General features: G+C 34.9%; 1 protein-coding gene across 1 annotated transcript in view; it reads right to left on the bottom strand.

Moving 5' to 3' along the window:
• Cfap47 (cilia and flagella associated protein 47) overlaps nt 1-17,107 on the bottom strand; it is a 421,187-nt gene that overhangs the window by 165,049 nt on the left and 239,031 nt on the right. Inside the window, exons 42-43 of the mRNA XM_077107522.1 lie at nt 2,094-2,205; nt 503-729 (exon numbers count right to left, since the gene is read on the bottom strand). Coding sequence (XP_076963637.1) covers nt 503-729; nt 2,094-2,205 — 339 coding nt within the window. The remainder of the gene's footprint in view (nt 1-502; nt 730-2,093; nt 2,206-17,107) is intronic.

Below are 17,107 nucleotides of genomic sequence, written 5' to 3'. Positions count from 1 at the left end.
CACAACAGTATTCATAAAGAGAACACTTACTATATATCAGGTAATATACTAAGTATTTCACATATACACCTCAGTTTTCATAAATTACCAACATCTCTATATTAAAAATATAAAAATGGAGGTTTGAGGAGATTTAGGTAACCAGGTCATGGTTACAGAGCTGGCAGTGTAATTCTCAGCCTGGTAATCTAACATCAGACATGATCCTCTTTGGATGTGCAGCATAATATCCTTGGCAACTAGTAGAACATGTCTCCATTTATCCCCTTCCAGAAATTTGTATTTAATTGTTCTGGAGTGGGGTCTAGATGCTGGTGCTATTTAAAGTTCTCCAAAGCAGTCTAATAAATCCAGGCAGAATTGACAAGTACTTGAATTAAAGACTACAATGTACAAAATGATACCTTACAATGGTTTTATTAAAATATATTACTTAATGAGCTTTAAAATGCTACTGTGTAAAAATGCAACAGCTTGGCATATTTTGAGAGTTAGCAACTACCTCAATTTTGGTCAGCCCCAGGAGGGCGATGGCCACACGGACGCTACTGCTCTCCAGAGTGCCTGTGATCAACCTTCGTTCATACTCAATAGTTGACATCTGTTGTTGTGCTGCAAAAGCCAAAGCCTTTTCCTTGGCTTCATTAGTCAGTGGAAATTTAAGGTCCACATCTAGGATTTGACGGAGTTCACATTTCAAATATAGAATTGGATCTTCCCTATTATAATCTAAGGAAAGAAAAAAACATTAATTAATGCAATGAACATTGGTGCTTTTGACACTGTTATCCAGGATGGATTTGTGAAGGACTTTTATATTTAAAAAAATTTTTAAACTATACGAAACTACAGTTATGGTCTTCATTAAACAGAGTAAAAATAATAGGTAACACATTTCTATTAGGAATAATTTAGAGCTTCAAGAGAAAGTCTTGGGGAATTAAAGATAATTTATTATATTCGTCAAAAAAGTTCTAGTCAAATCATTCTTTCATAAAATCATTAATATACTCAAAAATTTGGTAACCTTCATGCTCTTATTGGTATTAAGTAGGTAGGGGGAGCAAAAATAAATGTTACACACAAACACAAACACACACACACGCGCACACACACACACACGCACACACACTTGAGGACTGGCAAGAAAAGTCATTTTATTTCATTAACAACCTTACATCTAAGTCCTTAATTCTTTCAGGGTTAATGATCAAGAGCTGTAGAGTAAGGTAGAATTCCAGCTTTTATAACAGTACATGAATTTTTTGAGAGTACAGTGATTTCCAAATTATTTGAGAAATGGAGAGTTTGTTGAGTAATATTTTGTATGTCAAATTCTAATATTTATCTGAAGACTGAAAAAAGAGCCTATTAATCATGGTTGAGATACATCTGTGAACTGTGTGTAGACCAGATTGGCATGGAAGCCATTGAGTGGGAAACTGTGGTATTGGGAATTCACAGCAGCACTCCTGCTGATGAGATGGCCCAAATACATGTGAACTCCCACCAGCTCTGCCAAAGGTCCTGCACAGCTCTGGAGATGGGGTGATCTGCTGCAGCCACATAACAACACAGCCTCTCAGAGATGGGTGTGGCTTATCAAGATGCCAGTCAACCTGTTGACTATAAGACACCATGAAGCAAGACTCTACCAGCTGAAACCTTATCCCTTCCTTTGATGCTCTCCCTTAAATAATGAATCTGAGCCATTTTTTAACTGTTCTGTTCCAGCTCCTACCAGGCCTGGAAGAATCTATCAGATGTTCTACTTCAAAAACTAACCTTGTCTCTTATTTTTTCACTAATTACTTCAGACTTTATTTTTCTCAGGTGACTTATCCCCTTCCTGAACAGGAAGCATTACCCTGGCAAAGGGCTGGCCTCCTCATGATAAATCATCACTGATAATTTTAAATTGGTAAATGGTGCTCTATTTCATGGATGCTAACATAATAAAGTTAAAAGGAAGCCTTTCAAGATCAAATTACATATCAAAGAAACTTGCTATGAGAGGATGCTTACATGACTGAAGGATGAATAGTCCCATTTCAATATTATAAATGAAAAAATCAGAAATATGCATACTATACCTTCTTCTAGAGGACTGCTATAGTTAATGATAGTTGAAAGCTTCATTGGAAGGAAATTGGAAGGCAAGGGGATCAATCCTTTTCCTTCCACAATATATATTATTTCTCCAATCTAAAACACAAGCATACAATAGTATTAAATTTTAAGAGCTCTTAAAAACATGATGAAACTTTATGCTACAAGGAAAATCTGTATACTATATGAGCTTTCATGTGGGTTTTCATAAGCAACATAGGCTCTAAATAGGTAGATAAAGGTAAAGTTTAAATAGAGCCCTATCATAGGGTGGGGGAAATTTTACATCAGTCAGACAGAAGGTCCTGATTAAGAAGGTCCCAGATCATCTTTATATCCACATATATCCTTAGGTGGTCAAATAAGCAAGCAAGAAATTTTTTCCTTCATTCTGTAACATATTATTGGAAGGGATGCATTATTTTTGCAAGGTGTCTGAGTCCCTAAGAGTCTATATTTTAAAGTGTCACCTTTCAAAATGAGCACAAGAGGGCCTTAAATATTTTAGAACCAATATTTAGGCAAGAAATACAAAGGGTTAAACAAGGAAAGCAAAAATAAAAGTGGAGGGCTGGAGTTGTGGCTCAGAGGTAAAGCTCTTACCTGGCATGCGTGAGGCACTGGGGTTCAATTCTCAGCACCACATTAAAAAAATAAAATAAAGGTTTTGTGTCCACCTATAACTAAAAAATAAATGTTTTAAAAAAACAAAAGTGGGAACACTGGGAGGGCAGCAACATGATTCAGTGAGAGATCAATAGAAATGGGTATGCCTGATTTTAATTGTCACTGTCCTTATGAGCTATTAGGCCTCAGGCAGGTTTACTAAATCTCCGAATTCCTGTTTCCTCCTCTAGAAAAGGAGATGAACAATACCTTTATTTTAGAAGCTTAGAATTTAATTGAAAAATATTTGGAGAGAGGAAGTCTTAAAAGACATATATTGCCAACAATCACAATAGATGAATTTGATTTAGATCTTGATTCAAACAAAGACACTTAAAATAAATCAGAGAAAAAACATATACAGCCATGAGACATTCAAGGAATTTGAACACCGTGTGGATATTTGGTGGCATTAAGAAAAATACTTACAATATTTTAGTTGTAATGGTATCTTTGGCCATGTCAAAAAAGTGAGTGTTGTAGATACATTTATTGAACTATTTATAAATAAAATGATGTAGTGATTGGGATTTACTCCCTTACAATAATAAAATATGTTTGGCTAGGTACTATGAAAATAAGTGAAAGGAAAGGGGAGATTTATTGTAGTTTTATCTCTATAGTACTATGTGTAAGAAACCAGGATATGACACCCAAAATTATGATTCATTTGCACAGGTATTATTTTGATCTGAAGGCAATGGAAAAGCAGCAGATAAAAGAAAAACTCTCAGCTCTCACCCATTTGCCTAAAAGCAGGATATAAATTTAAAAAGGTATTTACAATTTTAAACCCTCTTCTGCCTGGAGATGACTCTAGATTAATCTACAAAACATTCCTGTTTATTTGACTTTCTACAATTTGCCTCTCCTACAGATTCAAACTCCTTTTCCTTTGTTTTGTCACCTCTCTAAAAATTTACATTCTTGGGGTGGGGTTGTAGCTCAGTGCTAGAGTGCTCTTCGAGCACAGGTGAGATACAGGGTTTGAGCCTCAGCAACATATAAAAATAAATAAAATAAAGGTTAAATTCTAAAAATTACATTATTTGTTGAAGATATTATATATTTGAAATTTTTAAGTCATCCCTTTGAGATTTTCTCATACCCTGTGTATCTAATATATATATATATATATAAATAAACTTTTGTGTTTTTTTTCTTGTCTTTTGTTATAAGAGTCTGTCCTAGTTAAGAACTGTGAAGGGTAGAGAAAAAATTATTTTTCCTTCCTCTATATGTATTTTCCATAATAAAACATTTTGAGAAATCTCTCTTTTTTATATTTGATCACTTATTTATTTACATTTGTTTATTTTAAACTGCACTGGTGTGGTATAATTGATGTACAAAATACTGCACATAGTTGATGTGTATAATTTGTTGAGTTTGGACATATATATACACCTGTAAAATCATGACCACAATCAAGGGACTAGACACAGCCACCATCTCCAAACATCCCCTCATGTCCCTTTGTTCTGCTTTGTTGTTCTGTTTTGTTGGTGTCCTAAACAAACTGCAGTGACTTCAGATTTGGTGCGGCTGTCATGGAACTCCCAATTACATGAGTTCCATCTCAGGGAAGGTGCCAGAAACTACTGATGTCACCCACATATGTTCTTATATCATACCAGAGATGCTATTCACACTATCGAAGGAAACAAAGGACTACTCTTCTCTTGAAGGTCCCCTGGCTGCTTCCTCAGAAATCATGGGCACCTTGACTTTCATGGGCCAACCTGGGCTATCATAGGGCTTATAATACTTGGCCATCCTTTTGCTCTTCCTGGCTGCATTTCAGGCCAAGACCCAAAGGCCACACAGCTGGTATGTGTCTTGTGAAAATCTTGCAGAGGACATTCTTCTTATCAGTCCTGTCCATTGCTATTATCTCATTTATCTTGACTTTTGTTTGTTTTTTTTTATTGGTTGTTCAAAACATTACAAAGCTCTTGACATATATTTCATACATTAGATTCAAGTGGGTTATGAACTCCCATTTTTACCCCAAATACAGATTGCAGAATCACATCGGTTACACATCCACATTTTTACATGATGCCATATTAGTGACTGTTGTATTCTGCTACCTTTCCTATCCTCTACTATCCCCCCTCCCCTCCCCTCCCATCTTCTCTCTCTACCCCATCTACTCTAATTCATTTCTCTCCTTGTTTTTTTCCCATTCCCCTCACAACCTCTTATATGTAATTTTGTATAACAATGAGGGTCTCTCTATATTGTAGGAAGTGGAATGATAAAAGGTGGTGAGGACTACATGAAGTCACACATATTACAAACATGGCCCTTAACCTGGTGTTTACCAGGCACTTAAGAGAATGCATTTAAACAATATATTCATTCTTTGCAAACAGAAATTCATAAACTTTTATGTGCATATAAATCACCTGAAGATGTCCTGAAAATTAAGACCTTACACAAAAGATCAAGGGTGGGGCCAAGATTTGCAAGTATCTATGAAAATAAAGGCTGGCAAATTTAGATACAATGGAGAATCACGTATTAGAACTGGCTTGTGACAGGCATTCAACTACCTGAAAATCAAAACAAAACAAAACTAGTTTTGAATCTAGGATGGTAACTAGTTTACTAGTTTGAAGTGTTTCACGATCTTTTTTGGGGGGGAGGGGCACAGTACTAATGAATGAACCCAGGGTACTTAATCACTAAGCCACATTTGCAGTCCTTTTTATTTTTTATTTTGAGACAGGGTCTTACTGAGTTGCTTTGGGCCTCTCTAAATTACTGAGCCTGGCTTCAAACTTGTGCCTCAGCCTCATGAGTTGCTGGGATTACAGGCATGCGTGCCTGGCAGTGTTCCACAATCCTAACACAATATTATCTTCACGACAAAGAGACCATTCTAAAGATATCTTTAAACAGGCAATATCTATGCAAATTATGTAAATTTATCAAGTAACGGAAATATATATTCTAAAATATAAATATCATAAATAAGTAAAATAGTAAAAGATTGAAACTTAATCTGAAAACAATATTAAGAATGAATAATTTCTGATTTTCAGGTCAGTTTTAATATAATTTTATTATCTCCCTGGTGGGATTGTATTTACAATTAATTTGCTGTTCTATTTCAAATGATAGTATTACACAAAATTTCATTAATTAAGATCCACAATTATCTAAAATTCATGTTGAGAAAAGGAATATGGAAAACTCTGAATTTTTTAAATTGTTTAGCATTTAAATTCACATATTCTGGTAATGAATATATATATATATATATATATATATATATATATATATATATATATTATAATTATATATAATATATCATACAATACTTTTGTTATGTAGCCATGAACTTTGCAAACAAAAATCCAAGCCTGCCATTTGAATTGTAATTTCTCTTTCTTTTTGTATGTTTCATTATAAACATAACCTGATTAATAATGTAAAATCTGTAATAATAATTCAAGTAGATGACAAATATGTCAGTCAATGCAGTAGAGACTGAAAAAAAGAAAATATTATTTTGTTTATTTCTTCTTTAACTTTTCTTACATCCTTATTTTTATTTAAAATTGTTTTACTCAAAATATAGTTCTTATGAGAAATTAAACTCAATGAATAGTTATCATAATCATCTGTTTGTTTTAATGTGAGCCTGAATGAAACCTGTCTACCTCTTGAAAACTACTATTGTATGCACAAACCTATAATAGTCAATTCAATTTGCCAGAGTAATTTTTCCAAATATAAATTATAAACAGCTTTCTAGTCATTAATTAGACAGTAATTATTAACTGGTTTCATTCAATTCCTCATTTCTACATCTAATACACACAGTATATTATGAGCTCTCAAAAATTATTTTACCTAACTCATTCATTTTCAATGTTCTTTTTATTTAAAAATAATCACCTGATGTAACTGAAAATTATGTCTGTCTTGTCTGTGTCAGAATATTACTCAGAGAGCTATAATCCAGAGTGTAATTATTTTTCTTGGAATAAAATTAGACCAGGAAAGCAACATGAATGCAATAAGAACTGATTTAAAGAGGAGAATTCCCCTATGTTCCAAATCTAGAGGCTGTGATAAGAGAAATAAAATGATCTGACACTTGTCATTGTGAGCTGTTCTAATAGTTACCTAAACAAGTTCCATCCTGCTCGTAATTTCATATCTTTCAGTTGGTATACTTAATTGGAATTGTATTTATTTCCCAGAAAGATGCCAAGTCCCAATGACAATTCTAAGAAACCCTCATAGAAGATATTTTGTTCCTCTTCCGTTATCTAGTTACAATTACATGGAACTTTATAAGAAGACCGGCTATTAATTACCTGGAAAGGAGGAAAACAAACACTGAGTTGTCAGAAAGTTTTGATCCTAGCTTTTCCACTAATTAGCTGGGTAACCTTGGACAAGTCATGGAGCCCCTTCAGATACAAATAAACTCAGTCTTATAAAAGAAAATAAAATGAGGGCTGGGATTGTAGCTCAGTGGGACTGCACTTGCTTAGCACATGTGAGGTAACAGTTTTGATCCTCAGCACCACATAAAAGTAAACAAGTAAAACAAAGGTATTATGTCCATCTACAACTATAAACCTTAAAAGAAAAGATATCATTGACCTAGACAAAAAGCCTCCAGATTTTTTTTCATGCATCTTAAATTCTATCTATTCTCTTATCTTGGGTCTAGATCTTTCCAGGATTTTTAATTTAGTTGTTTGAATTGATTGAGTACTATTACATTATTTCAATGGCCAAACAGGCACATGAGACTTTAGCTAAAATTCTAAAATGTTAAACTACATACTACTTACATAAGGCAATTAATCATTATAGGTGACTATTTGACTTTGCCATAATTACAATGTGAACCTGACCAGTAAGAACAATCAATGTTTTTAAAACAATTTATAATAATTAAGTCAGAGAGATGAGCTAAAACACAGTGAGGATGAGAATAAGACTGATAATAAGATTTGTATACCTATACTAAAAAATTAACTTTCTTAATAAAATTTTAACATAATTCTAATAAAATCCCCGAGAGATTCTTCCATAAACATTTTGAGAAAGCAAAAATATATTTAAATGACCTAAAATATGAGTGGATTTTTTGATAGAAATACATGGTGCATTATAAGATATCATTTCATCTAACACCAGGGAGCTATACATGGACTTCAGAAATCACTGTGGCAAGGAAATAAACAATCACTCTTTCCTTTAATATCATATTTTTGTGTGGTGCTGGGGACTGAGTCCTAGGCCTCATGCATACTAAGCAAGAACTCTAACATTGATCTACATCCCCAGTCCCTATCATCACATTTTTCAGAACCATTTCTATTTTAAATATTGCCACCAATTTTCCTTCCAGTCAATGAAAACTTTTTTTTTCCCTTCAAGTGTGAGCATTATCCAAACTGTAATCAAGATTGATCTTTAGACATCAGCAAGATGGTGAAACAGGAGGATGACTGTTCATATCCTACCACCACAACAAGAATTCTACATCCATCTACAAAGAAAAGTTTCTATGGGAACACTGAGATACAGGTAAGAGGTTGTGAATCCCCAATGGAGTTCAAGATTTAAGAAGGCCATGTTGAGAGTATAGCTTAATTTTTCTGGATATAAGATTCTTGGTTGGCACCTATTTTCTTTCAGAGTTTGATATATGTTGTTCCCAGATCTGTGTTGAAAAATCTGCTGTAATCCTAATTGCTTTTCTCCTGTATGTAATCTGATTCCTTTCTCTCGTGGCTTTTAAAATTCTCTCCTTATTCTGTATGTTGGGCATTTTCATTATAATGTGCCTTGGTGTGGATCTCTTGTGATTTTGTATATTCAGTGTCCTATAGGCTTCTTGAATTTGGATTTCCAATTCATTCTTCATGTTTTGAAAGTTTTCTGATATTAATTCATTGAATAGATTGTTCATTCCTTTGGTTTGGACCTTTATGCCTTCCTCTATCCTAATAACTCTTAAATTTGGTTTCTTTATGATATCCCATAATTCTTAAATGCTCTGCTCGTGGTTTCTTACTATTATTGCTGTGAGGTCTACGTTCTTTTCAAGATTATATATTTTATCTTCATTGAGCAATGTTCTATCTTCTAAGTGTCAACTCTGTTGGTGATGCTTTCATTTGGTTTATTTTTCCTTTCATTTCAAAGATTTCTTTTTTTTTTTTTTTTAGAACCTCTATCTCCCTGTTGATGTGATCTTTTGCTTCTTGGATTTATGTAGCTCCTTGTCAAAGTGATCTTTCATTGCTTATATTTGTTCTCTTATATCTTCCTTGAGGTCACAGAACATTTTAACCATGTATATCCTGAAATTTTTCTCTTGTCATTTTTTCTGATGTGGCTGCTAATGATTCTAATAATGCTGTGTCTTGATTTTTTTTTTTTGTGGTATTTTCTTCCCCTATCTTTTCATGTTGCTCATGTGTCTTCCTTTCCAGCTCTGTGAGTCTGAGGTGTTATTTTTTTTACCCTATAGATCTGTAGTGCTCTTATAGAATTCCAAGATTCCCTCCTTTGTGGGGAAGGACAATATTAACTGATCCCAATATCAACAATATATCACCTACGAACAATTTATTGATATTAAAACATTTACAGTTTAGTCTCGATGTACAGAGATGTTGGATTCAATTATTATCTAAAATATAATTAGTAGTTTTGTAAAAAGGTTTACAGTTTCTGACGATGGACAATGAACTGGGAGTGGGGTGTAGGACGATATGCTGAAGGGGAAATACATGAGGGTATAGATTTAATATACCTTAGGAAGTGTGAAAGAGAAATCTAATGAAGAGGGTTAGTAGCAAGAGATTAGACAGGAAATGATTTAGGGTAGACAAGTACGTGGAAAGAAAGTAGAGTACATAAAATAAACACACATATGTATTTAGAAAAATACAGATGTTAAAACAGTAAAATTTGGAGGGGGGAAAGAAAAATGAAAGAATAAAAGAAAAAAAGGGCATGTATAACACCTCTATATTATATTATTCAGGTGACTCAATCCTCAAAGTCCTATTTTATGCAAAGTTCTTGGTTTCACATGTTGGCAATGTGAGGGACAGAGGATAGAGGGGTAGAAGAGAAAAAAATACTTGAAAGAAGAAACCAGGATTGTTGCTAGTTTTAGAGATCCATTTCTTTTCTGATCCAATAGGTGGCTGTCTGTTTTAAGCTGGTATCTCTGCCCTCAGGATGGTGTAGGTAACCAGGGTAGGAAGACTGATCCCAGTGTAGAATGTTTGAAAGTGGGGAGTGCCTCCTGCCAGTCTCTGCAGGAAGACTGCACCTCATGGGTCTCTTTTGGGGACAACTTGTCTGACTTGAGCACCTAGTATTGTCTCCCTCTCTTGCCTGGAGATTTCACAGCTCCTGGTCTCTCTGCGCAGGGGTCACAGCACTGGTGATTTCTGTGGAAATCAGCTATATAGGGGTTCTCTTACACTCTCTGGGTCACAGACCGACAGGGGATGCTGCCTTCCTCTGGCCCACCATCTTGGAATCTGTACTCCCAGGTTTAAACCTGGAAGCAGCCCTGTTCCTCAAAGGACTAGGTTATATAGCCTTGTTTGGACTTGAGCCTGCAGGCCAAACAATGGGCCAAGGGGTCCAGAAAGAATCATACCCACTAGTCCCTCAGGAGGAAGGTTCATATGCCCACAGATATGTCTTGACAATAGACCTGAAAGTTACCCTCTAACTTGACTCTAGCAACTCTCCCCCCTCCAATCCTGTGGTTTTAGCTTATTACTATTAATACAGAGACCCAGAAGGAGACCTGCCTTTCTGTCTCAGAGTCTGGGAATTACTCATTTGTCTGAGACTACATGACATGTTCTTAGCCTATCTGTTGAGAGCCACCGCCGAAGGGCCCCAGCAAACTTCCAACTGCCAGCAAACTTCCAGCTGTCAGTTGATGATTGGCTCACAGCGGCCCCAGCAAACTTCTAGCTGCCAACTGATTGGCTCCTCTGTGGTGATGCTCATTGGGATGTTTCCCCACCCTTTCAGACCACGGAGCTGCTCAATGGGGGACTTTTTTTGGCTCTGCCCATGTGACCCAGCCAATCAGCCTCAAGAGCAGGAGGAGCGGGGTCAGGTGAAGAGGCTTGTGGGAAACCGGTGGTGGCAGTTGGGCTCTGAAGGTTTTTCCTGAGGAGCTGTTTTGTTTGGCGTGTGTGGTTCTAAAAATAAAGTTCGTTTCTTTTGACAACTGGCTCCTGAATTGTGCCCAGCCAGACTGCGGCACTCTCTACCACAACAGTCTGAAGTGGCCTTGTCTTAGCCCTGGTCCCTCTATTTGCACTCAGAAAATATTCCTTCCTGTACAGAGAACTTCCAAGGGATGCACATCCTCCTAGGTACCAAAGAGGGCATTTCAGCCTCCATCTCACTGAAGATCTTAAGAGAGCATAGTCAGCCCAGATCCTCTTATTGCAGTTGATAAACTGTTCTATGGAGGAAATTGCTAGTAAATGTATGCTCTGGGCCACTGCAACAGGTTCATCAGCCTCTGTCCTACAGAAGATTGAGTGGGGGATCTAGTCTCACCTCTAGCTCCTATTGCTGAAGTTGAGGCACTGTTTTGCCTATGCAGGAAACTTCCAGGAAGCGTGCATGTGGGCCCAAAGCACAGGTTTATAGACCTGGGTACATGTCCAGTTCTCCCTCACAAAATGGGAAGTATTAATAGATTGAAAAGGAGAGATGAGCTGCATTGCAACAACAGTAGGGGGTTTCAACACCCACTTTCAGCAAGGGACAGATCATCCAGACAGAAAATCAACAAAGAAACACCAAAGTTAAATTTTACTCTAGAGCAAATGTACCTAACATTTACAGAACATTTCCACACAACAGCTTCAGATACACATTCTTCTCAACAACATATGTGACATTTTCCTGGATACATTATGTTAGACTACGAAAGAAGTCTTAACGTTTTTTTTTTTTTAAATCAAAATAACATCAAACATCTTTGCTCACCAAAATCTAATAAAAATAGAAATCAATAAGAGGAGCATCTATGAAAACCATACATATACATAGAACATAAACAAAACAACAAATGGGATGACAAAATAAAAAAAGAAAATTTTTAAAAAATTATTAAGACAAATGAAAATGGTGAGCTAGAGATATAATTCAGTGGTAGAGTGCTTGCCTAGCATGCACAAGGCCCTGGTTTAACCCCTGGCAGTAAAAAAGAAAAAAGAGAGAGAGAGAAAAAAAGACAATGAAAATGGAAACACAGCATAACTAAGCCTATGAGATACAGCAGAATGAGATCTAACAGAGAAGGTTTTAGCAATAAATGGTTATCTCAAAAAATCTAGAAAGATCTCAAACAACTTAACAGTACACATCTAGGAACTAGAGAAACAAAAACATCTTAATTTCAAAATTAGAAGAAGGAAAGAAATCATAAATATTTATTAGAAATAAGCAAAACAGACACCACAAAACAGTACAAAAGATCAATGAAGTAGAGTTGGTTTCTTACAAAGATTAAAAAAAAAATTGACAGGCCATTATCTAGACTAAGAAAAAAAGAAGTTTGGCCAAAACAAATGTAAGCAGATGTAAAAACAGAGACATTACAAATGATATGAAAGAAATAAAAAAGAACACAAGAGATTATTATAAACAACTATACAACAACAAATTGGAAAACCTAGAAGAAATGAACACATTCCTGCACACATACAACCTACCAAGATTGGATCATGAAGAAATGGAAAACCTAAAGAGACCAATAACAAATAACAAAATTGAATCAGTAATAAAAAGTCTTCCATCAAAACAAAAGAAAACATGGTGAGAGATAGAGGTTTAATATCATTTTGTTACATGTGGATTTCCAGTTTTCCTAGCATCATTTGTTGAAGAGGCTATCTTTTTTCCAATGTACATTTTTGGCACATTTAGTTATGTGGATTAGACTCTGTGTCCTCTATTTGGTAACATTGATCTGCAAGTCTATTTTGGTGCCAATACCAAGTTGTTTTTGTTACTATTGCTCTGTAGTATAGTTTAAGGTCTGGAATAGTAATGCCACCAGTTTCATTCCTCTTTCCTAAGAATTGCTTTGGCTATTCTGGTATAAGAGTATTTTTCCAGATGAATTTCATGATTGCTTTTTCTATTTCTATAAGAAATGCCATTAGGATTTTGACTGCCATTGCATTGAATCTATATAGTGCTTTTGGTAGTATGGTCATTTGACAATACTCTCACCATGTACTAAACTCAACTCAAAGTGGATCAAGGACCTAGGAATTAAACCAGAGACCTTGCACCTAATGGAAGAAAAAATAGGCCCAAATCTCCATCATGTCAGATTAGGCTCCAGCTTCCTTAATAAGACTCCTACAGAGCAGGAATTAAAATCAAGAATTAACAAATGGGATGGATTCAAACTCAAAAGCTTCTTCTCAGCAAAAGAAACTATCAGTGAAGTGAACAGAGAGTCTACAGAATGGGAGCAAATCTTTACCACAAACATATCAGACAGAGCACTAATCTCTAGGATATATAAAGAACTCGAAAAACCTTAACACCAAAAAAAAAAAACAAAACCCAATCAATAAATGGGCCAAGGAACTGAACAGACACATTGAATATATAATCAATATATATATATATATATATATATATATATATATATATATATATGAAAAAATATTCAACATTTCTAGTAATTAGAGAAATGAAAATCAAAACTACTCTAAGATTTTATCTCACTCCAGTCAGAATGGCAGCTCTCAATAACAGAAACAACAATAAGTGTTGACAAGGATGTGGGGGGAAAGGCACACTCATACATTGCTGATGGGCCTGCAAATTGGTGCAGCCAATATGGAGATTCCTTGGAAAACTGGGAATGGAACCACCATTTGACCCAGCTATCCCACTCCTCAGTTTATACCCCAAGAACTTAAAAACAGCATACTATAGGGACACAGCCATATTGATGTTTATAGCAGCAAAATTCACGATAGCTAAATTATGGAACCAACCTAGATGCCCTTAAGTAGATGAATGTATAGGGAAACTTTGGTATATATATATATACAATGGAACATTACTCAGCATTAAAAGAGAATAAAATCATGGCATTTGCAGGTAAATGGATGAAGCTGGAGAATATCAAGCTAAGTGAAGTAAGCCAATCCCAAAAAACCAAAGTCTGAATGTTTTCTTTGATATGCAGATGCTGACTCATAATGGTGATGGGGAGGATCATGGGAGGAATGGAGGAACTTTAGATAGGGCAAAGGGGAGGGAGGGGAACGGAGAGGGCAAGGGGTAGGAAAGATTTAGACATCATTACCCTAAGTACATGTATGAAGACATGAGTGGTGTGAAAATACTTTGTGTACAATCAGTGACTTAAACAATTGTGCTCTATATGTGTAATATGAAATGAATTACACTCTGCCATCAAGTATAAGAAATTAGAATAAATAAATAATTTAATTAAACAAAACAAACAAACAAAAACCCCAAGACCTCATGGCTTCACTGCTGTTTCATATAAACCAAACATTTAAAGAACTAATATCAATGCTCAAACTAATCCCACAAACTGAAGGAGATGAGATTCTTTCAAATCCATTCTTTTAGGCCAGCATTACTCTGATATCAAAACTAGAAAAGGATACAACAACAATAAAAAAGGCCAGTAACTCTGAAGAACATAGATGCAAAAAATTATCAACAAAATACTAGCAAACCAAACTCAACAGCACTTCTATAAGATCATTCAGCATGATCAAAGGAGATTCATCCCTGAGATGCAAGTCTGGTTCAACACACACAAATCAATAAATGTGATACATCACATTATTAGGACAATGAACAAAAATCATGAAATTATTTCAATAGAAAAAGAAAAAGCATTTGATAAAATTCAACACCCTTTCATCACAAATACTCTCAAAATAAGAAGTATAAAGGGAATGTATCTTAACCAATAAAAACCATATCTGACAAACTAGCAGCTAACCTCATTGAACAGGGAAAAGTTGAAAGCTTTCCCCCTAAAATCCAGAATAAGATAAGGATATCTGTTTTCAGCAGTTATATTAAAAATAATACTAGAAGCCTTAGCCAGTGCGATTAAAACAGAAGAAGGAAATAAAAAGCATTCAAATTGGAAATGGGATGTCAAATTGTCCCTGCTTGTAGATAACATGGTTTTGTAGAGAGAAAACTTTAATTATCTCCCCCAAACTACTAGAAACTAATAAACAAGTTTTATAAAGTTGTAGGACAAAAAAATCAACATAAAGAGCTAGAGCTAAGTATAGCGCTGTGTGCCAGTAATCCCAGCTACTCAGGAGGCTGAGGCATGTGGATAGTGAGTTTAAGGTCAGTCTTGGCAATTTAGCAAGATCCCATGTCAAAAGAAAAAAAATCAACATAAAAATCAGTAATGTTTCTATGTAGTAACAGTGAACAACTATCTGGAAAAGAAACTAAGAAAACAACCCCTTTAATAATAGGTATAAAAAGCAAAACACCTAGAAATAAATGTATCCCAAGGAGGTGAAAGCTCTCTATAGTGAAAACTATAAAATATTGATGAAAAATTGAAGAAAACATAAATAAATGAAAAGATGTTACATGTTCATCAACTGGAAGAATTAATAGTTAAAATATCTATACAACCAAAAGCAATCTATAGATTCAATGCAATCTCTGTGAAAATACCAATGACATTCTTCACAAAAATAGTAAAATAAAATCCTCAAATTGATGTGGAACCATAAAAAACTTGAACAGCCTAAGTAATCTTGAGGAAAAGGAACAAAGCTAGATGTATTATCTTAGCTACCTTTAAAATATAATACAAAGATACACACACACACACACACACACACACACACACAAACACAAACTAGTGGAACAGGATAGAAAACCAGAAATCAACCCACACATCTATAGCTAAGTTCTTTTCAACTAAGGTGCCAATAACACACACTGGGGGAAGGGATAGTCTCTTCAATAAATGGTGCTGGGGAAACTGGATAACTGTGTGCTGAATAATTCAATAAAGCTAGAGTCCTATTTCTCATATATACAAAAATTAAATCTAAATGCATTAAAGATTTAAAGACTAAGAACCAAAACTATGCAACTACTAGAAGAAAACATTGGTGAAACACTTTATGACATTGTCCAAATAACAAGTATTTTGGAGAAGACCTCAAAAGCATAAGTTTAGAAAGTAAAAAATAAATAAATAAATAAAATCAAAAATCAAAAAACCCAACCAACCAAACAAACAAACAAAAAAGGACAAATGGAATTACATTAAACCAAAAAGCCCCTACACAGCAAAGGAAACAATACAGTGAAGAGACAACTTAGAGAAAGGGAAAAATATTTGTGAACTGCATTTGGCAAGAAGTTAATACCTGGAATATACAAGGAACACAACCAATAATAAAAAAGGAAAGAAAGGTAAGAAGGGAGAAAGAGAAAAGAAAAAATCGAATTTAAAAACTAGGCAAATGATCTGAATAGACATTTCTTAACATAAAACATGCAAATGTCTAAAAGGTACATGACAAAAATGGTCGACATCACTATTTACCAGGACAATGCAAATCAAAAACACAAAGATGTATCACCTCAGCCCGGTTAGAATAGAAATTGTCAAAAATACAAAAAGTAAGTGGCAAAGATGTGGGGAAAGGAGAACTATTATAACACTATTGGTGGGAGTGTAAATTATTACAGCCATCGTGGATAATAGTATGGAAATTCCTCAAAAAGTTAATAATAGAACTATTATGTGCTCCAGAAATCCCTACTACATATATGTCCAAAGGAAATGAAATCAATATGTTGAAGACATATCTGAATTCTCTTGCTTAACTGCAGAATAATTCACAATAGCCAAGATATTGAATCAACTCAAGTGTCCATCCGTGGATGGGTGGACTTAAAAAAACATGGTAGACATACACAGTCGATAATATTCAGCCTTAGAAGGGAAGGAAATTCTGTCTATTGCCACAAAATGGATGAACCTGGAAGACATTATGTTATGTGCAATAAGCCAGGATTCTAAAAAATCTTAAAAAGTTGATCTCATTCATAGAAGTACAGAGTGGAATAGTCATTGTGAAAGGCTAGGGAGGAGAGGAGGATGTGAGGATGAAGAGAAGTTGGTCAAAAGATACAAAGTTACAGTTAGAAAGGATAAATTTTATTGCTCTATGGTACAGTGAGTGAATATAGTTAATAATTGTTGATTTCAAAGTAGCTTGAAGGAAGGATTTTTAGT

This window comes from Callospermophilus lateralis, chromosome X (assembly GCF_048772815.1).
Source record: "Callospermophilus lateralis isolate mCalLat2 chromosome X, mCalLat2.hap1, whole genome shotgun sequence".
NCBI classification, from domain to species: domain Eukaryota; kingdom Metazoa; phylum Chordata; class Mammalia; order Rodentia; family Sciuridae; genus Callospermophilus; species Callospermophilus lateralis.
The sequence above is the reverse complement of the archived record's forward strand: the minus strand, read 5'-3'. Positions and strand labels throughout refer to the sequence as shown.